The sequence below is a fragment of the Scyliorhinus torazame genome, chromosome 17 (genome assembly GCF_047496885.1).
Source record: "Scyliorhinus torazame isolate Kashiwa2021f chromosome 17, sScyTor2.1, whole genome shotgun sequence".
In the NCBI taxonomy this organism is placed as follows: Eukaryota; Metazoa; Chordata; class Chondrichthyes; order Carcharhiniformes; family Scyliorhinidae; genus Scyliorhinus; species Scyliorhinus torazame.
The window spans coordinates 23,475,287-23,501,650 of NC_092723.1; the positions used below are offsets into that span (position 1 = coordinate 23,475,287).

Genomic DNA, 26,364 nt, shown 5'->3' on the forward strand with positions numbered 1-26,364 from the left:
TCATGATTTGCTGCGTAAAATAATTTCTCTGGTTCTTCTGCCAATTGTCTTCAATCTGTGCCCGCTGTTTACTGGCCCTCCTGCCACTGGAATCAGTTTATCCCCATCTACTCTATCACAACCCTTCATAATTTTGAACGCCTCTTTCAAATCTCTCCTTAACCTTCTCTGCTCGAAGGAGAACAATCCCAGCTGCTCCAGTCACCCCCATCTTACTGACTGCCCACACCCCTAATTATATTGTAACGGCCATCCCTTTAAATTAGAATTAAGATCTTGTTTTTCTCTCTATCTCTCTGCTTAATCACAGCCAAAAAGTAAATTGAATTACCACAGATTTTCTTTTGGTCCCTTTGAAGGCACTTCTAACTGTAGCACCTTGTTACCAGGGCTCTGTAGCTTCTCTTTGGAGGAACTGGTGCCATGGTTAGAGGTAGCTGCAGTTTGGACACTGTTGTATCGCGATTTCTGTAGGACAATGGAGCTTGGGGAATTCAAGGCAGGAACTCTTTGTGCTGACAGTTTGTTCAGAGACCCATGTCTTCTCTCTGAAAAGAGTTCAAGTTATTGAGACGCTCAATTCAATGGCTTCACATAAAACACACAACATGTAATCCAAAGAATGAGAGTTCAAATCCCGCCCATCCAGTTTGAAAGTTGAGATGCAGGCGTGGCTTAGTGGGTAGCATTCTCTCATTTCGCACACCGAAGGCCAATTCAAGACCCATTCCAAAGACTTGAGAGTATAAGCCAGGCTGACATTTAGTGTAACACTGAGGGGCTGCTGTACTGTGGAGGGTCCATCTTTCACATAAGGCGTGAAATCAATAACCCATCTGCCGTCTCGAGTGGGCAGAAAAGATCCCATGATTTCAAAGAGCAGGAGAGCTCTCTCTGGTGGCCCCATCAACATCACACAAACATGGGATCTCACTGTGCACTAATTGGCTGCTGCGTTTTCTACATTACAGTGGTGAATACACGTCACTGACGATAAAGTGCTTTGGTAAATTTTGAGGTTGTGCAAGGCGTTACAGAAATAGAAGCATAGGGACTTCCGGTGACGGCGGGCGGGAGGCAGCCGCACACTGGAGGGCTTCCGCTCGGAATAGGAATTTCGGAGTTTTAGCAGCCGGTCCCGGGGGCAACGGAGGCTGAAAAGGCTGTAAGAAGGCACAGGGAGGTGAAATGTCCAAGTTTGGGGGAAAAACAGTCGTGAAAAAGGGGGTTAATGGAAGTCCGCCGGGGAGTGGAAACGTCAGAACAGGAACTGTAAGGAAAGCGGAGGCTGGAGCACCAGGGGAGGCCGCATCACTCACAGCAGAAGAAATGACCACGGTGATGGCTGTGGAACTTGAAAAACAGTTCACAAAACACATGGAAGCGATGAAGAAGGAGATGGGGGCGGTATTGAAAGTGCTGGCGGAGGAGGCGATTGCCCCGGTGAGGGTGGCGGTATCGAGCACTGCGGCGGAGGTGCAGGAGCAAGGTGAGACACTGAAGGAAGTGGAAGGGGCATTATCGCAGCACAGTGATCAGCTCACCTCGATGGGGAAGGAGTTGCAGAGGGTGATAGAGGACATCAAGGATCTGCGACCCAAAATGGAAGACCTGGAAAACAGATCCAGGCGACAGAATCTGAGGATTGTGGGTCTGCCCGAAGAGGTGGAAGGCCCGAGGCCGACGGAGTATTTTGCCACCATGTTGGCGGAGCTATTGGGGGAGGGGGATGATCCCTTCCGCTATGAACTGGATCGGGCTCATCCGTCGTGGATGCTTATACCAAAGGCGAGTGAGACGCCAAGAGTAGTAACTCTGTGTTTCCATAGGTATAGTGTGAAGGAGAAGGTCCTGTGCTGGGCAAAGCAGAAGCGGGTGGTGCAGTGGGCTGGAGCTGGTATACGCATATACCAGGACTTTACGGTGGAGCTGGTGAGGAGGCGGGCTGCCTTCAGCCGGGTGAAGAAGGCACTGTACATTAGCAAGGTGCAGTGCGGCATAGTATATCCAGCTAAGTTGAGGGTGACCTACGAATCCAAGGACTTTTATTTTGGGATGGCGGAAGCAGCGGAGGGTTTGCGAAGGCAGAAGGACTGTGGCAGAATTGAGAAATGGTTGTGTACCAATGTAGCCTCATGTAACTTGATTTGTTTCACTGCATGTTGGTGTATGTACTAAATGAGTCAACGTTGTATATATTTGGACAAGGGAAGAGATGGACTTTCATTTGCAATGATGGTTCTTTGGGGTTTGGGTGTGTACGTTGGGGTTGTGTGCTAAAGGGGATTTCTTGGTTTTCCTGGGACCGGGCAAGGGGGAAGGAGACCTGGGCGGGGGCCTCCACACTGGCCGGTTTAAGCCGGCCAGTCAACGGGAGTGAGGTGGGGGCAGAACAGGGTCCGAGTGGTCTAGCCGGGGTGGAAAGTTGAGTGAAGGAACTGAGGTTGGGGGGAGGAGTTTACAAGAGGAAGTGGAGGGGAGGAGTCTGGGAGGGGTCTACAATTCATGGGTGTCATTCACGGTACTCTTTCGGGGATTGGATGGCATTGAATATTAGAGGGGGGGGCCAGGGTGGGACTTTATATGTCAATGGTGACCATAGGCGATTCCTGATTCCTTTTTCCTTTTTCCACCTTGGGAGGTTTTTTATTTGATGCTTATATTGTCAGGTGGGTCGTTGTTTGGGGGTTGGTGGGAGGATGGGATCGTTGTTGTTGATAAGGGGATTGACATTGTATTCGTTACCATTTACTGTTTGTTGGTGGGGTGTAAATTCTGAAGAAAATGGAAAATAAAAATATTTATTAAAAAAAAGAAATAGAAGCATAGAATCCCAACAGTGCAGAAGGAGGCCATTCAGCCCATCGAGTCTGCACCGACCCATCGAAAAACCGGCATGTCAATGCAAATCTTCCTTCCAAAAAGAAAATCTGAAGATAAAATACGGGTAGCCGTAAAAGTGACCATAAAACTGTTGGGACTGTTGTGTAAAAACCAAATTCATTCGTCAATGTTCTTTAGAGAAGGAAACCTTGACTGAGCCTGTACATGTCAATGTGGGTGGTGCTTAACTGGCTCTGAAGTGGTGAGTTAGCCACTCAATTCAACAAACACAACTTACATTTATGTAGCACCCTACATAGGAAAACATCCCAAATTGCTTAACAGGAATGTCATCAAACAAAATTTGGCACATCAGGAGACATTAAGCCATGTCAAAGGCTTGTTAAAAGAGGCAGATTTTAAGGAGCATCTTAAAAGAAGAGAGAAGAAGAGAGGTTTATGAAGGGAATTCCAGAGCTTTGAGGCTTGGAAACTGCAGGCACAGCCAGCGATGGTAAAGTGATAAGATCGGGGATACGTAAGAGGCCAGAATTAGAGGTGTACAGAGTTGAAGAAGAGTTGTAGGGCTGCAGGAGGTCACAGAGAAAGGGAGTGATTTGAGCTCCAGGACAAGAATTTTAAACTCGCGATACTGTGTGCCGGGAACCAACGTAGGTGAGTGAGAGTACAGACTGATGTGCGAGGGAGACTTGGTGTGAGTTAGGCCATGGGCAGCAGATTTCTGTATGCACTCAAGTTTACAAAAAGTGCCACGTGGGAATCTGACTGGGGGTGCATTAAAAAAGTCAAGTCTGGGGTCGACAGAAATGTGGGCAATGATTTCAGCAACAGACAGGTTGAGGCAGAGGTAGAGATGGATAACAGTAAAGGTAAACAGTTGGAACAATACTAGTGCTTCACTGACTGGCTAGCGCTGGTTAAATTGCAACAATAGCCCAGTTAGCATACAGCACTCTTGGCACTCTGTGGTTGTTTTATATTAGACAAAACCTAAACCAAACTGGATCTATTGCCGATCTTGTACCTGTCCTGGAAGCGAGCCTTGATCATCCAGCCAGATTTCTCCACATTTGGGTCAAAACAACTTTAAAAAAACACTTTGAATGTTTTGGATAACCAGAGTTGGAGAACTAAATACTTCAGCACTCAGGACAGAGTTAGATACAGAGTAAAGTTCCTTCTACACTGTCCCATCAAACACTCCCAGGACAGGTTGAGCACAGGTTTAGATCGAGTAAAGCTCCCTCTACACTGTCCTCATCAAACATTCCCAGGACAGATGCAGCACGGGATTAGGTCCAGAGTAAAGCTCCCTCTAAACTGTCCCCATCAAACATTCCCAGGACAAGTACAGCAGAAGGTTTGATACAGAGTAAAGCTCCCTCTGCACTGTTCTCAACAAACACTCCCAGGACAGGTACAGCACAGGGTTAGGTATAGAGTAAAGCTCCCTCTACACTGTCTCCATCAAACACTCCCAGGACAGGCACAGCAAAGGTTAGATACAGAGTAAAGCTCCCTCTACACAGTGCGCAAACAGTCCCAGGACAAGTACAACACAGGGTTAGATACAAAGTAAAGCTCCTTCTACACTGTCCCCATCAAACAATCCCAAGGACAGATAAAGCACGGTGTTAGGTACAGAGTAAAGCTCCTTCTACACTGTTCCCATCAAACACTCCCAGGACAGGTACAGCACGGTGTTAGGTACAGAGTAAAGCTCCTTCTACACTGTTCCCATCAAACACTCCCAGGACAGGTACAGCACGGTGTTAGGTGCAGAGTAAAGCTCCTTCTACACTGTCCCCATTAAACACTCCCAGGACAGGTACAGCACGGGGTTAGATACAAAATAAAGCTCCCTCTACACTGTCCCCATCAAGCACTCCCAGGGCCTGGGCTAAGAAGGTGTGCCATAACAATGAACGGGATCGCTTCTCGGCCTTTTGGCTAAGATGAGATTGAGGTCAGGTGTAATGCCTGGATCTGGTATGGCTCTCTTGTGGGGACCATGAATTGGATTCAATTTGAATTGGTCTTTGAAGCAGGCAAGGAGCTGGATTAGGGGGTTGCCCCTGTCCACACTGAGCTATGGCTTTGTAACTCTGATAAAGTAATTTAAAAAAACAGTGAACAGAACATAAATTGAAAAGCGTTCGCCCAAATGGCCCTCTACAGAGAATCCTAGACACAAATAACCTTTCTCAATCACAGGGCTTGTGTGAAGGAGGGCTGAAAAGCAAGTGAGTTTCAGAGATTGTTTTTCAGGCATATCACTGAGTGAGCAAACACGTTTTTTCATTTAAAAAAGACCAAAAGACTGACACACAATATCACTTACCACAGTGCATCTGGAATGCCTGAGGTTTAACCACCTGTCCACACTGGTTACACACCACAAGGAAGAACTCATCATGGGCTGGACAGTGACCAAATATTGGCATATCTGAAACAGAGGGGAAAACAGCAGGTACACACACTGACTGCGCACAAAGAAAACTGGGAGAGGGAGGTGGGGGAAAGAGGTATTCTGATCTCAATAACTCTATCACACATTCCACCTGCCACCACCACTCCCAGCAAAATTGTGATGTTCAGATCATTCAGAAATACAAGTAACTGTGACTTGCTTCTTTCATTTATATCCAGCCCAGTCCCTTACCTTCTCTAATGAGCCTCATTGTTTCAAACTTCTTTCTCACATCCTTGCCACTATCTTCCGATTCTGTAGATCAAAAAACAAGAAATGCTCAGACGGTTACAATGCTTGGATGCAATCACCAAAAAACAAATTCACACACCTTACTGTAATGAAAGAAAGAACCTGACCTCCTGTGCCAGCTCACCTTGTTCAGTGAACCTCCTGCCCCTCTGAAACATTCACCCATTGTTACATTAATCGTACAGCAGCACAATTGGCCATTTGGCATTGTGTCTGAGCAAGCTCTTTTGAATGTGTTATCCGATTCTTCCCACTCCCTCCGCTCTTTCCCCATATTCCTGTAAATTGTTCTTTTCAGCTATTTATCCAATTTCCTTTCAACGTTTCCAATGAATCAGCTGCCCCTTTCAGGCAGGGACGCCCCAATCACAGCTTGTTGGATAAAATATTCTCAGCTCCTTTCTTCCGCCAATTATCTTACAATTGTTGTGTGGTTTATTCTATCAAAACCCCTCAAAGTTTTGAGAACCTCTGTTAATTAGGGGCTTTTCACAGCAACTTCGATGAAGCCTACTTTGTGACAATAAGCGATTATTATTTAATTCTCACTTTAACCTCCTCTGCTCCAAGGAGAACAACTTCAGCTTCTCTAGTTTCTCTGCATTACAGAAGTCCCTCGTCCCCAGTACAACTCCAGTAAATCTCTTCTGTAATTTCTCGGTCGCCCAGACGTGGACCTAAGGCTCGAACTCAGGCCTAACCGGTGATTTTTGTTTCTGAGGAAGTTACAGCCCCAAGAAAATAAGCTGAGAGCAGAGTCAGTTAAGAACAATCTGCATCCATACAGCATCTTTAACTTGGTGAAACGCCCCAAAGAATTTCACAGGAATGCAATCAAATACCATTTGAAGCCAAGGCAAACAAGAAGATATTATTAAAAACAGAAAATGCTGGAAATACTCAGCAGGTCAGGCAGCATCTGTGGAGAAAGAACCAGAGTTTATTTGAAATAAATTTAGAGTATCCAATTCTTTTTTTTCCAATTAAGGGGCAATTTAGCTTGGCCAATCCACCTACCCTGCACATCTTTGGGTTGTGGGGGTGAGACCCACGCAAACACGGGGTGAATGTTCAAACTCCACACAGACAGTGACCCGGGGCCGGTATCGAACCCGGGTCCTCAGCGCCGTGAGGCAGCAATGCTAACCACTGTGCCGCCCAGAAAGAACCAGAGTTAATGACCTTTCATCAGAGCTGAGCTTCCAGTCTTACCTGTCATTGTAATTTCCATTCTCACTCATTCCTACAGGCTTACACTGTTCCAAGTGAAGCTCAGTGCCAGCTCCTCCGATGAGGCACTTTACACCGATCGAGACTCAATAATGATTTCAACCACTTCAGACTATAACCATGTCCCCATGCGTTTGGACGGGAGCTACTGGTGAAGATCCTCCTACTTAGATCTTCTCCAGACACATCAGATTAACCGTTTGCCAGAACTGGAAAAAGTTCAAACTTTAAGAAAGTACAGAAAAAACAAAAGGGAAGGTCTGCGACAGAGTGCCGTCAAAAAACAGTGATTATGATCTGAAATGTTTGACTGCATTAGAGAGTCTGTAAAGGTGCAAAGTGCCTCATGAAAAGGTGAGGTTCTGTTCTTTGAGCTTATGCTGACCCTCACTGGAATGATATCGGAGACAGAGAGGTCAAAATGGGAGTGGGATGAAGAATTGAAAATGACTGACGATTGGTGCCTTGGGTCCAGTTCTGACAAAGTCAGCTGAGTGTTTCCAGTAGCTTTTACCTTCATTTCAGATTTCCAGCATTTGCAGTATTTTTGTTTCTGTGTCAAGGAGCCTGAAGTAGGACTTGAAGCCTGGCTCAGAAACCAGAGTGTGATACCCACTTCAGCCACACCGGCACTAATGACCTGGAACTCACAACTACCGTGGTGTTGGAAGCGGAGATGATTTCAAAAGGACGCTGGATGGGCACTTGAAACTTGCAGGGCCACGGGGATATAGCAGAGGGATAAGGCCGACTGGATTTCTCCGCAGAGAGCCAGCATAGACTCGTTGGGTCGAATAGCCTTCTTGTATATTAGAAGCAAAAAACTGCAGATGCTGGAAATCTGAAATAAAACAGAAAATTCTGGATAAACGCACATACCTGGCTGCACCTGTGGAGAGAGAAACAGTTAACATTTCGAGTCCATATGACTCTTCTTCATGGTGTGCTATGATGTGGAGATGCCGGCGTTGGACTGGGGTGAGCATAATAAGAAGTCTTACAACACCAGGTTAAAGTCCAACAGGTTTCTTTTGATGTCACTAGCTTTCGGAGCGCTGCTCCTTCCTCAGGTGAATGAAGAGGTATGTTCCAGAAACATATATACAGACAGATTCAAAGATGCCAGACAATGCTTGGAATGCGAGCATTAGCAGGTGATTAAATCTTTACAGAACCAGAGATGGGGTAACCATAAGAACATAAGAACTAGGAGCAGGAGTAGGCCATCTGGCCCTTCGAGCCTGCTCTTCCATTCAAAGAGATCATGGCTGATCTTTGTGGACTCAGCTCCACTCTCCGGCCCGTACACCATACCCCAGGTTAAAGAGGTGTGAATTGTGTCAAGCCAGGACAGTTGGTAGGATTTTGCAGGCCAGATGGTGGGGGATGAATGTAATGCGACATGAATCCCAGGTCCCGGTTGAGGCCGCACTCATGCGTGCGGAACTTGGCTATAAGTTTCTGCTCGGCGATTCTGCGTTGTCGCGCATCCTGAAGGCCGCCTTGGAGAACGCTTACCCGGAGATCAGAGGCTGAATGCCCTTGACTGCTGAAGTGTTCCCCGACTGGAAGGGAACATTCCTGCCTGGTGATTGTCGCGTGATGTCCGTTCATTCGTTGTCGCAGCGTCTGCATGGTCTCGCCAATGTACCACGCTTCGGGACATTCTTTCCTGCAGCGTATGAGGTAGACAACGTTGGCCGAGTCGCACGAGTATGTACCGCGTACCTGGTGGGTGGTGTTCTCACGTGTAATGGTGGTATCCATGTCGATGATCTGGCACGTCTTGCAGAGATTGCCATGGCAGGAGTGTGTGGTGTCGTGGTCACTGTTCTGAAGGCTGGGTAGTTTGCTGCAAACAATGGTTTGTTTGAGGTTGCGCGGTTGTTTGAAGGCAAGTTTTGGGGGGGGTGGGGATGACCTTGGCAAGATGTTCATCTTCATCGATGACGTGTTGAAGGCTGTGAAGAAGATGTCGTAGTTTCTCCGCTCCGGGAAAGTACTGGACGATGAAGTGTATTCTGTCGGTTGTGTCCCATATTTGTCTGCTGAGGAGGTCGGTGCGGTTTTTTGCTGTGGCGCTTCGGAACTGTCAATCGATGAGTCGAGCGCCATATCCCGTTCGTACGAGGGCATCTTTCAACGTCTGTAGATGTCTGTTACGTTCCTCCTCGTCTGAGCAGATCCTGTGTATACGGAGAGCTTGTTTATAGGGATGGCTTCTTTAATGTGTTTAGGGTGGAAGCTGGAGAAGTGGAGCATCGTGAGGTTATCTGTGGGTTTGCGGTAAAGCGAAGTGCTGAGGTGACCGTCCTTGATGGAGATGAGTGTGTCCAAGAATGCAACTGATTTTGGAGAGTAGTCCATGGTGAGTCTGATGGTTGGATGGAACTTATTGATGTCATCGTGTAGTCGTTTCAGTGATTCTTCGCCGTGGGTCCAAAGGAAAAAAATGTCATCGATGTATCTGGTGTATAACGTCGGTTGAAGGTCCTGTGCGGTGAGTAGGTCTTGTTCAAACTTGTGCATGAAGATGTTGGCGTATTGGGGTGCAAATTTGGTCCCCATTGCTGTTCTGTACATCTGGATGAAGAACTTGTTGTCGAAGGTGAAGTGTTGTGATCCAGAATGTAGCGGATGAGTTGCAGAATTGCGTCTGGAGATTGGCAGTTGTCGGTGTTGAGTACTGAGGCTGTTGCAGCAATGCCGTCGTCATGGGGGAAGCTGGTGTAGAGTGCCGAGACGTCCATTGTGACGAGGAATGTTGCTGGTTCAACTGGTCCATGGGTGCTGAGTTTCTGGAGGAAGTCCGTCGTGCCGCGACAGAAGCTGGGCGTACCTTGTACGATGGGTTTCAAGATGCCCTCGATGTAGCCAGAGAGGTTCTCACACTGGGTCCCATTGCCTGAAACGATAGGACGACCTGGTGTGTTGGTCTTGTGTATTTTCGGGAGGCAGTAGAGATCTCCAACGCGGGGAGTACGTGGGATGAGAGCACGTAGGGTGCTCTGAAGATCTGGATCCAAGGTCTTGATCAGTCTGTTAAGTTGGCGGATGTGTTCCTTGGTCAGATCTGCGGGTAACTGTCTGTAGTGTTCTTGGTTGTTCAGTTGTCGGTATACTTCTTTGCAGTAGTCCGTTCTGTTCAGTATGACAGTGGCTGTAATGACTATGACCTGTTAGGTACTAGGACAATACAGCTACTTGCTAGATCCTGGCAGGAGCCTAGATGTTGTCCCTTAACTGATGGGCACTAAGACCCAGCAGGAGCAGAGTTGCCAGTTTGGAGGAGTGAGTACTAGGACCCGGTGGAAGTACAGAGACCAGTATAGAACTGTGGGCACTAGGACCTAGCAGGAGCCCAGGTGCCAGTCTGAAGGAGTAGGCACTAGGGCCCAGCAGGACTCAGATGCCACATTGGAGAAGTGCGCAACAGGACCCAGCAGGAGCGCAGTTGACCATCTGGAGCAGTGAGCAATAGGACACAGCAGGAGCCCAGACGCCAGTCTGGAGAGTGGACAATAGGACACAGCAGGAGCCCAGACCCCAAGGGCCCAGATGCCAGTCTGGAGCAGTGAGCAATAGACCCAACAGGAGCCCAGGTGCCAGTCTGGATTGTAGGCAATAGGACCCTGCAGGAGCCCAAATGTCAGTCTAGAGAGTAGACAACAGAGCCCAGATGCCAGTCTGGTGAGTGGGTAATAGGACCCAGCAAGAGTCCAGATGCAGGTATGGAATTGTGAGGACTGGGACCCAACAGGAGCCCAGATGCCAGTTTGGAGCAGTGAGCATGAGGACCCAGCAGGATCCCAGAACAGAACAGCAGGCATTAGGATCCAGAAGCCAGTCTGGAAAGTGGGCACTAGGACCCTGTAGGAGTCCAGATGCAGGTATAGAATAGTGAGCACGAGGACCCAGCAGGAGCCCAGATGCCAGTCCAAAGGAGTGGGCCTTAGGACCCAGCAGGAGCCCAGGTGCCAGTCTAGAGTAATGGACGTTAGGACCCAATGGGAGCAAAGATGCCATATGGAGCATGGGTCTAAGGACCCAGCAGAAGCTCACATACAGTATGAAGCATAAGCATAAGGACCCAGATGACAGTCTGGAGTAGAGGGCATTGGGATCCAGCAGGAGCCCAGATGCCACACAGCAGTGGGCATTAGGACCCAGGAACCCAGATGCTTGCCAAATGACGTGGGCACTAGGACCCAGCGGGGCTCCAGATACTATACTGAACTGATGGGCGCTAGGACCCGGCGGCCGCTGTCTGTGCGGGAGGAGGCCGGTCGCAGGTTGTCCGTTTAAACCATTTCAAGGCACTCGCAGCCAAACCGTTAAAGGCCCCGCGGCCTCCCCGGAGCCCGGCGAGTGCTTCCCCCGGACACCGCAAACACTCACCGTCCGACAGCCGCAGCGCCTCGGCCCGCTCGATCCACTTGCTCCAGGACTGGCCCACGAACGACTCGGGACTCGGGAGCCTGCGCTCCGAGGCCGCCATCATCACACCGCGCGCTCCCGAGCCGCCATCACCGCGCGCGCGCCCGCCCGCCCGGCACGCTGCGTCTCCAACGCGTCACTGAGCGGTTGGGAGGGGGGGGCTCCTCCTCCTCCCGGCCGCCAGAGGAGCCGGAGGCCTGTGCAGCCCCTCCTCCCGGCCGCCAGAGGGAGCCCGGAGACCTGTGTAGCTCCACCTCCCGGCCGCCAGAGGGAGACCGGAGGTTGCACTGCAGGAAGCGTAGACGGGCAGCAGGGGGGCGAGCCAGCAGTCTGCAGCCAGCACAATGCATTAACTAATCTGTAATCTTTGTACTGCATTAACCAACCTGCAACCTACAATCCTCGCTCCCAATTAACTAGTCTCGCATCAGCACACTGCATAAACCAGTTTGCTAAGAGCACACTAAATAAAAACAGGAAATGCTGGAAAAATTCAGCCGGTCTGGCAGTTATATTGGACACGAATCGTTAACTCTGTGTCTCTCTCCACAGATGCAGCTGGACCTGTGGGATTTTAATAATAATAACCTTTTATTGTCACAAGTATGAAAGTTACTGTGAAACACCCCTAGTCGCCACATTCCGGCGCTGTTCGGGTTAAGCTGGTACGGGAATTAAACCCGCACTGCTCGCCTTGTTCTGCATTACAAACCAGCTGTCTAGCCCACTGAGCTAAACCAGCCCCAGCATTTCCTGTTTATATTTCAGATTTCCAGCATCTAGAGTATTTTGCTTTTATTAGCACAAACTCGTCTGCAATTAATCAGTCTGCAATTAACAACTTGCTGTAATGCATTAATTAGTTTGCAAGAAGCAGACTTCATTAAAGGCTTTGCAATCGTCAATCTGAAGAAAGTAGTGTCCAGTTGTAAAATTGCTGTTTCAGGTATGTATTGTCCACAATACAGCAGGTCAAATCCAATCCTGTTAATTACCATCTCATCAACACCTTTTATATATATTGTCCCTTTTATGCAAGAAAACGTCCCAAAGACGCTTCATCGGAATGATTATCCGCCAAAAAATTAGTGAGCCACATAAGGAGATACGGGTAGCTGGCTAGGGGCTTGGACATGGCAGGCCAGAGAGGAAAGGTTTAGGGAGGAAATCCCAGCGTTTCGGTTAGGCCAGGAACTGCTGAAGGCACGACCGTCAATGGTGAAGGGTGAGGTTGGGGGGGTTTGGGGGGGGGTTTGGGGGGGGGTTTGGGGGGGTTGGGGTTGGGGTTTGGGGGGGGGGTTGGGGTTTGGGGGGGGGTTGGGGTTTGGGGGGGGGTTGGGGTTTGGGGGGGGGGTTGGGGTTTGGGGGGGGGGGTTGGGGTTTGGGGGGGGGTTGGGGTTTGGGGGGGGGTTGGGGTTTGGGGGGGGGTTGGGGTTTGGGGGGGGTTGGGGTTGGGGGGGGTTGGGGTTTGGGGGTTGCGGTCATTGCGTTGCATTTCGACGTCCGCAGACGTGACTGCAGCGTGGTGTCTCCCTGGTGCCAGGGTCAAGGATGTCACTGAACGGCACATTCTGAAAGGGAAGGAGAACAGTCAGAAGTTGTGGTTCACACTTGTACCAACAACATAGGTGGAAAATGTGTTTGAACTAATTTGGCAGGGGGGTGGGGTACAGAATGGAGCTGCGGTAGTGGTGGTTGAGGGGGGGGGGGGGGGGGGGGGAAGAGATGCACAGCAGAATATAGAAGAAATGTCAAGTCAGTCTACATGGCAGAGAGAGGATAAACATGTTAAGGCACAAGGGAATATGGCACGGCTGAAGGGCATTTATTTTAATGCAAGGAGTCTTCCATGTGAGTCAGCTTAATTGAGGGTGTTGATTAACACAGAGGAATAAGATATTATCACAGACGAGTCAATTACTGTAGTGAGGAGGAATGATATTTTAGCAGGCTCCTCAATTGAAGCCATATGGGTAGAACTTAAAAACAAAAGGGGGGGCAATCACATTGCTGGGAGTATACTATAGGCCCCCAGTCAGGGAGAGATAGAAGGGCAGATATGTAGGCAAATCTCAGAAAAATGTGAAAATAATAGGGTAGTAGTAGGGGATTTCAACTTTCCCGATATTAATAGGGATAGGCAAAGTATGAAATGCTTAGAGGAGACAGAATTCTTAAAGTGCATCCAGGAGGGCTTTTTGAGCCAACACATAGAAAGTTCTCCAAGAGAGGGGGTGGAACTGGACCTAATTTTAGGGAATAAGGCTGGGCAGGTGGTCGAGGTGTCAGCGGGGGAGCATTTTGGTGACAGTGACAATCACTCACTAAGGTTTAAGGTCATTCTGGAAAAGGATAAGATGGAATGGAAATAAAGGCTCGGAATTGGGAGATGACCAATTTTAATAGGATACAACAGGATCTGGTCAAAGCAGACTGGGAGTTGCTACACTAAATCTAATTAAATCCAAATAAAACTGCATTAGCCCAAGCTTTTTACGATGGTTTAATTGCACCCCTGGTTCCCAAACTTTCAAACCAGGGCAGCATGGTAGCACAGAGGTTAGCACTGTGGCTTCACAGCACCAGGGTCCCAGGTTTGATTCCCGGCTGGATCACTGTATGGAGTCTGCACGTTCTCCATATCTGCGTGGGTTTCCTCCAGGTGCTCCGGTTTCCTCCCACTAGTCCTGAAAGACATGCTATTAGGTAATTTCGGCATTCTGAATTCTCCCTCTGTGTACCCGAACAGGTGGTGGAATGTGGCGACTAAGGGCTTTTCACAGTAACTTCATTCCAATGTAAGACTAATTGTGACAATAAAGATTAAATTAATTTTAAAGCGTGACTACAGTAGGGGCGGCACGGTGGTCCAGTGGTTAGCACTGTTGCCTACGGATTGAGGATCCGAGTTCGATCCCGGCCCTGGGTCACTGTCCATGCGGAGTTTGCACATTCTCCCCGTGTCTGCGTGGGTTTCACCCCCACAACCCAAAGGTGTGCAGGGTAGGTGGATTAGCCACGCTAAATTGGAAAAAAATTGGGCACCTTTAAAAAAACATGACTACAGCAGTCATACACTAACCCAGACGTTTAACCCTTACTGCACTAAATACCTCTCGTACAGTATAAAGGGCATGAACCAATGGCCACTCAGTGCCAGAAATGCAGCTCGTCGGAGCGCAGCACGGCCGATAAAAACGGAGAGACCCCACCTCTTGGGATCTAACCGGCCCATCGGGCCTCAAGAGATCCAACGCGATCTCGGTAGACGATGTGATGTAAATTCTGCTCATTGGGGGCAGGATCGCCGTTTGGCAAATCTGCATATTAAAGTGAGACTTACTATCTCACTCGAATGTGCAGATTCCCGAGGCTTTGGGATTCATCCCCTTTGCCTCAGAGACCTTGGGCGAGTGCCGTTCAGCACTGGTCCACACAAACAGGAACCAGACTTAAAAGCATTTGTGGGGGTCTCCCAGGGGATCGGAGGTCCCCAGCTGCATTCCCTTTGGGCAGGGTGGTACTCTGGCAGTGCCAGCCTGCCTTGGTCACAGCTCGGACAGATAGTAATAAATTTTTCCCCTTAGTAGAGGGGTCAATAACAGGGGGCATAGGTTTAAGGTAAGGGGCAGGAGATTGAGAGGGGCTGTGAGGAAACACTTTTTCACCCAGGTAATGCCTGAAAGGGTGGTAGATGCATGAACCCTCAACATTTAAGCCGCATTTTGTTGAGTACTTGAAACATCATAGCATACAAGGCTACGGACCAAGTACTGGAAAATGGGATCAGAGATAGGTGCTCGATGGCCGACACGTACACAATGGCTGAAGGGCCTCTTTCTATGCGGTAAACTTGACTCTATAGGTCACTGGCCAACAGCACATGGGCCCATGTTCTAGGTAATGTACCTTCCACATCACTGTGTTAGTGGTACTGCACTCAGTCACACTATGTTAACCCCGTATATACTAGACCCCAGTACAGCGCAATGTAGGCTAGTGAACACGGGACAATAGGTGAACAGGAATTGGTACAAGTTAGGACAAGGGCAGCAGAAATTTGGGAGGATCAGAGTTTTTGGAAGGTGGAAAAATGGGAAACTATTGAGGTGTGTGTAGAAATAATTGAGTCTTTAGATGGGAAGGGTATGGATGAGGATTTCAACAGCAGATGGTCTGAGGCAGGGGCGGGATCAGGCAATATTACAGGCGAGTGGGCCTAGCTAGGGTGCTCTTTCAAAGGGTCAGTGAAGATTTGATGGGCCAAATGGCCTCCTTCTGCACTGCAGAGATTCTACGGAATTTTGTTTTACAGAATTGTTGGACAAGTTTTGGAACAATTTCATTCTCAGACTGGATCAGTATCATCGGAATGTTGTGGATCCAGGTAACCTCTCAGTTCTGGTATAATTTGTTCAAATTCGACATCCAGCCTACTGCTTATCTGATTGACAGAGAGGCAAATTCACAGCGAGTCAGTGACTGGGTTATCAGCAGTGATCAGTTCACTGGTTACTGCAAACTTCCTTCTCGACCACCCCTCCTCCACCACGATGAACACAGACGCACAATGACTTTTCAATAGTTTAATTTCAATCACAGCATTTCAAGCGATCACAGTATTACATTTTCCTCATGTTTAAAGTCAGTGTGTTGTCACTGCAGGAAACTACTCGCACGCCTGATCAGCGGGGAGTGTGACACAAACTCACCACTTGTTGCAAGGGTGTGTCTTGCTGCTCACAGCTTGAGTCTACTTAAAAAATAACGCAATGTTTTGTAAACCAGCTCCCTGCTTGAGACAGGAAACATTTATAGATGATGAGGCCTGTTATTGGAGTGAATGATGAGGCAAGTACTTAACTGGCTCTCAAGCAAGTGCTAATAACCCTCCTAAATCAAGTGTACCCTCACCCAGAGTGTGTGCTAGACCCGGCATTCTAACCCCAGCCCCAGCCCCCCCCCCACCCAACCCAAAATTAGCGTAACAGTTTCCCCACCACCTTACCTGATTTCAAGTCAATTAGCTTTCCCCTCGGGTACTCTCGACCCCTCCTGTCCTGCTCCCTTAAAGAGGTTTGCTAGTGACCTCCATTCCTAGGAGGATCCCGCACCCCACCGCCCCCCCCCCCAATTGTCTCTTGGCGTGTCCCCAGAATCAAATGCATTCTGGGTGCTCACGTTTTTGATGATTGGGCAGAATTGTAACTCTCAGCAACGTTAACAGATCATTTTTAAATCGTTCAGCTCCCAAACCCGGCCCCACCACACCACCCCTGTTAAACGTTTGTATAGAAACATGGACGGAGGACACAAGAGTTCAAATGCACGTCGACAGGAAGCAAGAAAAGAAAAAGCCTGGGATCCAAAGTGATTAACACACATGATAAGGATTCAATCTATATAAAGTGATAGTATTGCTGAGCAAAAGCTTTTCCAGGACTGTAGATGGGGCGGATGATCTCGGTACAACGTTAGAAGGATATCGCATTCCATTTTACATTTAAAGTCCCAATTGACCCAGGAACTTGTACCCAGCACCAAGATATGGAATTGCCTTCTCCGATATTACCTTTGTTACTCTGATACAGACTCACAGCTACAGTTAAATGACCAACTGAGAACCATTTAAACGTAACAAGCACAAAATATAAATATGTCAGCAACAGGGGGAGTGAAGAGTCTGTTTAAGGTTCAAAAGTATTTATCATCATTGGGAGTGAGGGTGGGCGGAGGCGTGGAATGGTCAGAGCTCAATGGAACTCCCTGCACTCGGTTGCCTAACCATTTACTCGGCTGCGTAACCATTCACGCAGATCGCCAAACATCCACGTGGTCACTTGGGCAGGTTAGAATCTGAAAGTGACAGTAATGATCATCCGGAAAATCGGATTGGTGTTGGATTTGAAATGTCGAAACATTCGAACCATTATGTTAGGTGGTCCCAGGGAGTGTGCACTGTCTAACTCTGCCTGCGGGCAGCTGAGCAAGGGTCTACAGTAGAGGGAGGGGTAACAGCGGAGTGGGAAGGGGTGGGTGGAATGGAGGGGCAGGAATGCAGGCACAGCAGGAAGAGGAAGAGGATGAGAAGACGGCAAGGGGAGGAGCAGTTGGAGGTCACATCAATGTTCCACATTGGCGCCTTGCTCAGCAACACCCTGTGGATTGGCTGGTTTATGCCAGGAAGTTTCCTTGAACGCAAACCAGCTGTTCCCTGACCACAGGATGAAGTTCATGAAGCCAAATATCTGTGGAGAGAAAGAAAATTAACAGGTCATTTCCAGTCACGGTGAGCCGTGAACCCCTAACCTTTAAACGGAGGCGGGAATGGAAATGGGGTTCCAGCAGATTTTTAATTTTTTTTTAATGTTTAAGGCAGGCGGGCAGGCCAGAACCTGGAATGTAATCAGAGGCAATAAAATGGCAGCTGATCTGCTCCCAAAGAGGGAAAATATTCCGGCTGCAAATGAAAGTCCACCTGTATCCACAGGTGACCCTTTGTAGGAAGAAAGGACCTGTTGCAAACGGATGCCAGTTTTCGGCTCATCCTGCCCCCAAGCAAGAAGGTGTAGGTTCCTGCTCCAGGGGCTCAATAGCATAATCCAGCTGGTCATTCCCAGTGCAGTACTGAAGGAGTGCCACACTGTTGGATGGGCATCTTTCAATGCAATGTTAAACTGAGGCCCTGTCCGGTGAATGCATCATTTTAAGAAGAGCAGGTGATACACCCAGTGACCTGGTCAAAATTCATTCCTCAAAACGTTACTAAAACCCATTATCCAAATACTCATTTAATTTCATTCTGTGGGCTAGGGGGCGGCAGGGTGATGCAGTGGTGCCTCACGGCGCCGAGGTCCCAGGTTCAATCCCGGCCCCGGGTCACCGTCCCGGTGGTGTTTGCACATTCTTCCCGTGTCGGCGTGGGTCTCACCCCCACAACCCAAAGATGTGCAGGGTAGGTGGATTGGCCGCGCTAAATCGCCCCTTAATTGGAAAAAGAATTGGGTACTCTAAATTTATTTTTAAAAATAATGTCATTGCGTGGGACTTGCTGTAGACGAATTGGCTGTCACAGCTTCGACACAACAGTGACCACGCCATTAAAAAAAACAGAAGCACTTCATTGGCTGTGAAGCAAATCTCGATATCCTGAGGTCACCAACATTGTGATACAAATGCAAGATCCTTTTTTAACTATATGGAGTGATTAGTGTGTTGAATGAGAAGGTTAGCCTTGAAGTTAACCACTCAAAATCAGAATGTACTGCAGTGATCCTTAGCCAGAATACACTGAGGTTATCCTTAACCTATCAGAATGAACGGAGGTTAATTTTAGCCTATCAGACTGTTCGGAGGTTAACTCCCCCAACTCAAGCGCGATTAGCCCAGAGTCTGTCATGTGGAGCCCACCCCCTTAAAAGGGGCCACGTTACCACAGTAACAAGCATTTAGTGCGGTTCAAATCCAGAGACTTGAGTTTGTAATCTAAAGCTGTCACTTCAGTGCATTGCATTGTCGGAATTGCTGCTCTTTTTAAGATGTTAAATCATGGCCCCACCTGCCATCTCAAGGGGACATAAATGACAAAAGTACCTCATTGACTGAAGTCGCGAACGGCATTATAATAATTCTCTTTCGCATGAGCAGCAAGGGCAGACAGGCGTTGAACTGCCACAGCGCCATGACACTCTGCAACCCCTGCACTTACCACAGATGCATTAAGACGCCCCATTGAAGGAAGAGCACCCTGTGTGCACACAACATTCTTCTCCTGGCACACGCTTATAGCACGGATGAGGGTCGTTGGCCTCGTACTATTCTTAACATCAGTCAGACCTTGCGCCCAAACCGAGGAGGAGACTAACCAGAGGAAAGTAAAAAGTGCAGTCACTGCAAAATCCTAGAGGGAGCAGAAAAGAATTTAGTTCAAGAAGTGATTGCTGTCAAATTTACTAGTTCAAGCTGGAAGACGAGCTTGCAGATCCTGCAAGGAAAGATTGTTCCCATTCACAAACACCACTTTCGTCCACATTTGTTTAGTCGATGCTGAATCTGATTTCTTCCTCCAGGTGGTAATCCATGAGAAAGTAATCTTTTTTTTTTAAATTTCATTCAAATTTTAACAATTAAACATATCAGACACATAATAACCAACCCAAAATAGCACAAAACCCAACCCACCCACTTTTCCCCCCTCCCCCCCCCCCCCCCCCCCGCAAGCAGTTGGCAGCAACCAGCTCCCCAAAATGCAATAGAAACAAACCCCAAACTTTTGTGGAACCCCTCACTCACCCCCCTCAGAGCAAATTTCCCCTTCTCCAAATTCAAGAATTGCATTTGAACCCCCAGCCACACCGAGGCAAAGGCTAAAACATCTGCCTCCGCTCCCGTCTGCAACTCCAGGAAGTCCGACACCTTGAATATGGCCCCCAGGGGACTGGGCTCTTATGTCCGCATGTAGAATTGCCGCCACGGTGCTGAAGAACGACCTCCAAGACTTCTCCAACTTTGGCCAGGACTAGAACGTATGTATGTGATTGGCCGGACCCCTCCCACACTGCTCACAAATATACTCCATTCCCTCAAACAACCGGCTCATCTTCGACTTCAGTAGGTGCTCGGTGCGCTACCTTTAGCTGTATCGACCCCTCGCACACGAGGTTGAGGCAATCACCCATCGCAGCACCTGACACCACAGTCCCTCCTCCAGCACCATCTCCAACTCCTCTTCCCACTTGGCCTTATCCTCCTCCAAAAATCCTCCCATAAATCGCCGAGGTGACCCCCCCTCTCCAACCATCACCGACAATGCCCCCTCCAGCAACGAAGAGGGCGATGCTACTGGGAAGGTCTGTCCGACCTTCTTCACAAAATCCCGCACCGCATGTACCCAAAACCCTCCCCTTGCGGAACCCCAACTCCTCCAGACTTGCAAACCGTCCTTCTAGGAACAGATACTTTATTTCCAACTTCACTCGCTGCTCCCATCCCCGAAACCTCACATCCATCCTCCCAGGCTCAAACCTACGGTGCCCCCGAATCGGCATCAACTTCGACCCCCGCCCCCAACTTATAGTGCTGCTGAAACTGCCCCCATATTTTCAGCGTGGCCACTTCCACCAGACCTCCTGAATACTTCCCCGAGGCAAACTAAAGTGGCGCCGTTTCCAATGGCTGCAACCCTAACCCCTTACAAAAACCTGCCTCTATCTTCGTCCACAAAGCCTCCATCTCCCTATTCCAGCCCTACACCTCCTCAGCGTCCGCCACCCAGTACCAGTATAACAAATTCAGAAGGGCCAAGCCCCCCCCCCCCCCCCCCCCCCACCCCCCCCCCCCCCCCCCCCCCCCCACCCCCCCCCCCCCCCCCCCCCCACCACCAGCTGTCACCCTCTCTGGAGCACTGTCCTCATAATCCTTGCTGCCGTACCTGCCCACACAAAGAACAAAATCAGCCTCTCCACCCCCATAAAAAACATTTTTGTCAAAAAGATTGGCGGGCACTGAAACAAGAATAAAAACCGCGGCAAAATGTTCAATCTTAACAACCTGCACCCAGCCTGCCAATAGGGGAAGGCTATCTCACCTCAGCAAATCCGCCTTGACCCTGCCCACCACACTCGCGAAGTTCAGCTGACGAGTCAAATAGTTTCCGAGCCACCTGCCCTCCCAGATACCCAAAGTGGGGTTGTTGCCACCCGAAATGGCAACCCCAACTCCCGCCCCTAGAGAAGATACCATAAAACACTCACTTTATAAAAATCATTTATCCCTCATCAATATCTTCAGCACATTGTTTTTCAGTAAACTGGTACAGCTCCCCAACCTCCTCTATTCAATTGTTTCATATAACGGTCAGCCATTCACGGATTCATTTCCCAGGGCAATTCCTTGACCAACCATGGTCAAGCGGTTTGGTTTAAATTTTAAACAATGCTTGGACGTTTTCTGTCAGTCATCATCAACTGGTGCATTCTTCAACGAAAAGGTCAGTGATTGTCAGTTGGGCTCGCAGTGTGGTGCACTTTCATGTCCTGGAAGCTACATATGTTAACACAAAGGGCCTTGTTCTTTGCAGACTGAAAGAACATGTACACACATTGCTCCTGTTTCAGCTAAACAAAATAAGTGATCGCCATTCACTGGTTCATTCTTCAAGGCAATGCCTTGACCAATCAAGTGTCAAACAACATGGTTTAGATTTTCAATTAGGAACAGGGTAACATTAGCCAACTTCAGAACAATCTGATTAAGCATTTCCTTATACTGGCTGATGCGGAGTTCAAGACACTTACAGCAATTGGCAAGTACTTGTTCTGTTGGTAGAGGCTCTGGTATCCCACATACAGGACTAGGGCAGCTGTACAGTACAGGAAAGTAAGCACTCCGACAGCAACAAAGAATTCTGCAGACGAGGAGAAGTCTCCAATGAGATTCAGGGTCTCGTAAATGGACCCATTCTTGCAGGTGGGAGCTCGGAAGGAGATCTGATTTAACCTGGAACACAAGACCACAAAGTGGTGAGGAAGAGTCACGAGGCTATGAGAGCTAAGAAGCTCAACCTACCAGGAAACACTGAACTGGATGAGACTCTTTGAGAAGAACGAACAGAAAGCCAAGACAATTTTTTTTAAAAAAAATGTTGAAAGAGTTTGAGGGGTAATAGAAAGAAGATATTTCCACTTGTGGAGAGCAAAACCAAGGGCCACAAATGCAGGACGGTCGCTAATACATTCAACAGGCAATTCTGGAGAAACAGAAATTTGTGAGGAGACAGAACAGATTGCCACAGGGGATAGTCTGGAGGTGAATAGCAGAGATGTATTTAAGGGAAACTAGATGAGCACGAGGGAGGAAGGAATAGAAGGACATGTGTTTGGAGACGTGGCAGGGGATTGAAGAGTGGACCATAAAAACCAACATGAATCACTTGGGCTGAATGGCCTGATTATCTGCCATACTATGTAAAAGATGGCTGATTGAGACCCTCGGAAATTCTGGAGGCCAAGTAGAGAGGAACACAGTGTGGGGAGGGGGGGGGGGGTAACATTTTGGGCTTTTGGCCTCTATATCCGCAGCCGCACACCGCACTCTCCCCCAATCACCTTTTAAACACATTTACTGGATTGGATGTCCCCGACAAAGCCTGTATTTGTTGCCCAACCCTACTTGCCTCACTTTCCCGAACCGTCGCATTTTCTGTGCTGTGGGTACACTCAGTGCTGTTGGGATTTCTACCCATGGATCATGTGGATGGGCAATTGGAGGGGAATGTTCCCATGCGCCTGCTGCCATTCTCCATCCAGGTGGCGCAGGTAACTACAGGCAAGTTTCATAAATCCTGCGACATGCAACACTTCATCTATTCCAAGCTGCCTTGGCTTGGCTCAGTGGGTGGGAATAATCCCACCTCAGACGCAAGTCCCACTTCAAAGACTTCCGCATGTAATCCAGGTTGACGTTCACCAGTGCAATACTGAGGGAGTGCTGCACTGTCTGAGGTACTGTCTTTCAAACAAGGCAATACATCAATGAATGCGTGCGTGTTTTACCTCTTAGGTATCCCTCTTCCTTCACCCCACCATTACCAGCCAGACCTTTTAACTGTCGAGACCCGAAACCTTAGGGTTCTCTCAGGAACGTTGGGGAGGTGACACGCTGTGCAGAAAGAGAGGTGGCGAGGCGAGTAGGGAGTTAGGTGGAGAGTTGTAGAGTGCGGGGGGGAGTGGAGATTCTGTCAGTGATGATAAAGTGAAACAAACCCTGTGCAAAAGGCAGGCAGAGGCTGGCCCAGCAACGCAGGAGAATGTTGTAGAGCAGGCAGAGTGCAGCCAACAGAAGGATTACTGAGGACAGCAATGGAAGCAACAAACTTCAGAGACAGTGGTTGGTTGGACTGCATTGGTCCAGCGTCACTAACCTGAAAGGATAACTGAAATCGATGGAGATAAGAGCTTCCTTGCTGTTCAGACACTTAACAGAAGCCATACTCGTCCCTGTGTAACCTCCACAAGTGGCAAAGGCAAATATAGCAAAAACCTGCAGAGAAAACACAAACTGAATAAAAAAACAAGAATTTACAGAAACTGGCCATTCAGCCCAACTGGTTGATGCTGGTATAAATGTTCCACACAATCCTCCACCCAAGCCCCTTCAACTCACGATCAGGATTTCCTTCTTTCCCTTTCTCCCTCATGTGGTCATCCAGCTTCCCCCCTCAAGTGCATTTATATTATTCATCTCATCACTGCCTGTGGGTGCGAGGTTACAAATTCTCACCATCCTCTAGGTAATGACGTTGGATTTCTTGGTCACTCTCCTATAGTGATGACCCCTAGCTTTCACCTCCCCACAAGCGGAAACATCTGTTTCTATATGTCGACCCTACCTAACGCTTTCAGAATTTTGAAGACCTATATCGACCTCAGCCTTTGCTTCTAATACAGAAAGATGCCCCAGGCTGTTTAATCTTTCCTGATGGTTCGGGTATTGTTTCAGCTTCTCGGATGCCTTGATATTCTTTTAACAATATGGAGACCAGAAATATTCACAGAGCTCCAAGAGTAGTGTTAAACAAGGAGAAATATTTGCATTTATATCGCAACCACTCAGTGTTTTACAGCCCATGAGGTAACTTTGAAGTGTAGTTAATGTTGCAACAGAGGAAATGCAGCTACTAATTTATTCACAGCAGGATACCTGCAAACACTGTAATAAGTAGATACTCTATTTTTGAGAGTTTCTGAAAAGGTTTCAACTAAATTTACCGTATCCAATTTTTTTTTCAAATTAAGAGGCAATTTAGCGTGGCCAATCCACCGAACCTGCACATCTTTGGACTGTGGGGGTGAGACCCACGCAGACATGGGGAGAATGTGCAAACTCCACATGGACAGTGACCCAGGGCCGGGATGGAACCCGGGTCTCGGTGCCGTGAGGCAGCTGTGCTAACCACTGCGCCACCGTGCTGCCAGATTTGGAAGGTTGATTGAAGGACAAATATCAGCCAGGACACTGGGGGGGAAACTCCCTTGCTCTTCAAAATAGTACGAAGTCTTACAACACCAGGTTAAAGTCCAACAGGTTTGTTTCGATGTCACTAGCTTTCGGAGCGCTGCTCCTTCCTCAGGTGAATGAAGAGGTCTGTGTGGACCTCATTCACCTTCATTCACCTGAGGAAGGAGCAGCGCTCCGAAAGCTAGTGACATCGAAACAAACCTGTTGGACTTTAACCTGGTGTTGTAAGACTTCGTACTGTGCTCACCCCAGTCCAACGCCGGCATCTCCACATCATGGCTTCAAAATAGTGCTCTGGGATCTTTTACCTCTATTCAAGGAGGTTGAAGGGACCTTAGTTTAACATCACACCCGAAAGACAGATCCTCTACAGTGAAGCAGTGCTGTGTCAGTCTTGATTTTTTTTTGCACTCAGGCCTGGAGTGGGATTTGAAACTGGATCTTGCAAGGCAAGAGCTGACTTCTCCTAACCAAGACGTAAGAGACCAGAGCAGGGAAATGATCCTGTCACCATGATCACTGAGACGCCAAGCATTTGTCCTTTGCACAAAGCCACAGGGTCAGAGGGGAGCAGGCGTTACAATCGGACATGGCACAAACCGGATTCAGTGTCCACCATCAGCAAGTCAGCCCACATCAAGGGGCATAATTTTTAAACAGATTACATTAAATTATTTAACAAATATAAAGTGCTCACACTACAAGTGAAGGCTAGCCTAACCATTGCCCTGATTGAACACGATGCCCCATAATCCTGGGAAAGAGGGGCCAGAGACAGATACAAAATTAGCACCAAGAGGAAGGGGACACAGAGCGGTGGGGGGGGGGGGGGGGGGGGGGGGGGAGGCAGAGACAGACAGAGAAAAAGAGACAGAGAGAGAGAGAGAGAGAAACTGAAATTATATTTGAAGAATGTAATATAAGAGTGAGGCGACACCATTAGCGCCTGTTCAAATACTGGAATGTCGTGACCAAGCTGAACGTCCAATTCACCTGACAAACAAGGTCTTTCGGGACTCGTGGGAGGAAACCGGAGCACCCGGAGGAAACCCACGCAGATACGGGGAGAACGTGCAGATTCCCAAGCCAGGAATCGAACCTGGAACCCTGGCGCTGTGAAGCAACAGTGCTAACCACTGTGCTACCGTGATGTCTACTCTCCTCCAATTCTGGCCTCCTGTGCATGCCCGATTTCTATCATTGGCGGCTGTGTTTTTAGCTACCTTATCCCCACGCCTCTTGGTTCCGTTAAGAGATCACCTTTAAAGCTACCCCTTGGGGTGGCACAGTGGCGCAGTGGTTAACACTACTGCCTCATGGCGCCGAGGACCCGGGTACGATCCTGGCCCCAGTTCACTGTCCAAGTGGAGTTTGCACATTCTCCCTGTGACTACGGTGGTCTCACCCCAACAACCAAAAGATGTGCAGGGTAGGTGAATTGACCATGCTAAATTGCCCCTTGGTTAAAAAAAATAATTGGGCACTTTAAATTTATAAAAATAAATAAATAAAAGCTACCCCTTGACGAAACCTACCTTATCACCTCCTTATGTGGGCTGGGTGTCAAATATTGCTTCAGGGCAGCCCATGATACGCTGTGGGAGGTTTTAGGTGAAGGGCTCTATACAAATGCAATGTGTCATTTAACGCAGGATTGAAAAAAGGGTGGCAAGGATGACAAGGGTTGTTTGGAAAGGAGTGGGTCAGGAATACTTGCTCCCAAAGTGAAATGCTGCATTGGAAGTAGTCGGATTCAGCTCTCCGAGGAAGCAGCAGCTTTCACATTCAAAACCATCGGACTCTGCCCTCTACTCAAATCGGGAGTGCAGTGAACATCAGCCCGTGCCAGCCTCGCCCTGAACAAAAATCTGCACCCAGCTGTACTCAATCTCATATCCCTTTCATAGGATGTGCTGAGCAGAGACATGCTGCCATTAACATGCTATAACTTCACTCCTTCACAGCTTCCAACTGTCCTCTTTCCCTTCCATATCCAAGTATGTTTGCAGACCAAGAACACTGATGGGGTGGGTGTAACAGAATGACATAGGACATCCAAACACTCGCTGTGACTGAGGTTCACCAGCAAATTTCCGATCTCGGTCATGTGATTC

General features: G+C 48.5%; 2 protein-coding genes across 3 annotated transcripts in view; both read right to left on the reverse strand.

Annotated features, from left to right (window-relative positions):
- Window positions 1-11,327, reverse strand: part of LOC140393782 (ataxin-7-like protein 1) — a 58,952-nt gene extending 47,625 nt beyond the window's left edge. For both annotated transcript variants that reach the window (XM_072480197.1, XM_072480196.1), the window contains exons 1-4: window positions 11,195-11,327; window positions 5,507-5,569; window positions 5,186-5,290; window positions 332-548 (exon numbers count right to left, since the gene is read on the reverse strand). In XM_072480197.1, the coding sequence (XP_072336298.1) occupies window positions 332-548; window positions 5,186-5,290; window positions 5,507-5,569; window positions 11,195-11,297 (488 nt within the window). In that variant the 5' untranslated portion in view covers window positions 11,298-11,327. The remainder of the gene's footprint in view (window positions 1-331; window positions 549-5,185; window positions 5,291-5,506; window positions 5,570-11,194) is intronic.
- A 4,477-nt stretch (window positions 11,328-15,804) lies between these two features.
- Window positions 15,805-23,267, reverse strand: LOC140393783 (synaptophysin-like protein 2). The gene is made up of 4 exons (XM_072480199.1): window positions 23,154-23,267; window positions 21,529-21,730; window positions 18,942-19,133; window positions 15,805-17,481 (listed from the first exon to the last, which is right to left on the reverse strand). The coding sequence occupies exons 1-4, from the start codon at window positions 23,219-23,221 to the stop codon at window positions 17,356-17,358; spliced, it is 588 nt and encodes a 195-aa protein (XP_072336300.1). The 5' UTR covers window positions 23,222-23,267; the 3' UTR covers window positions 15,805-17,355.
- Between the last annotated feature and the right edge of the window lie 3,097 nt (window positions 23,268-26,364).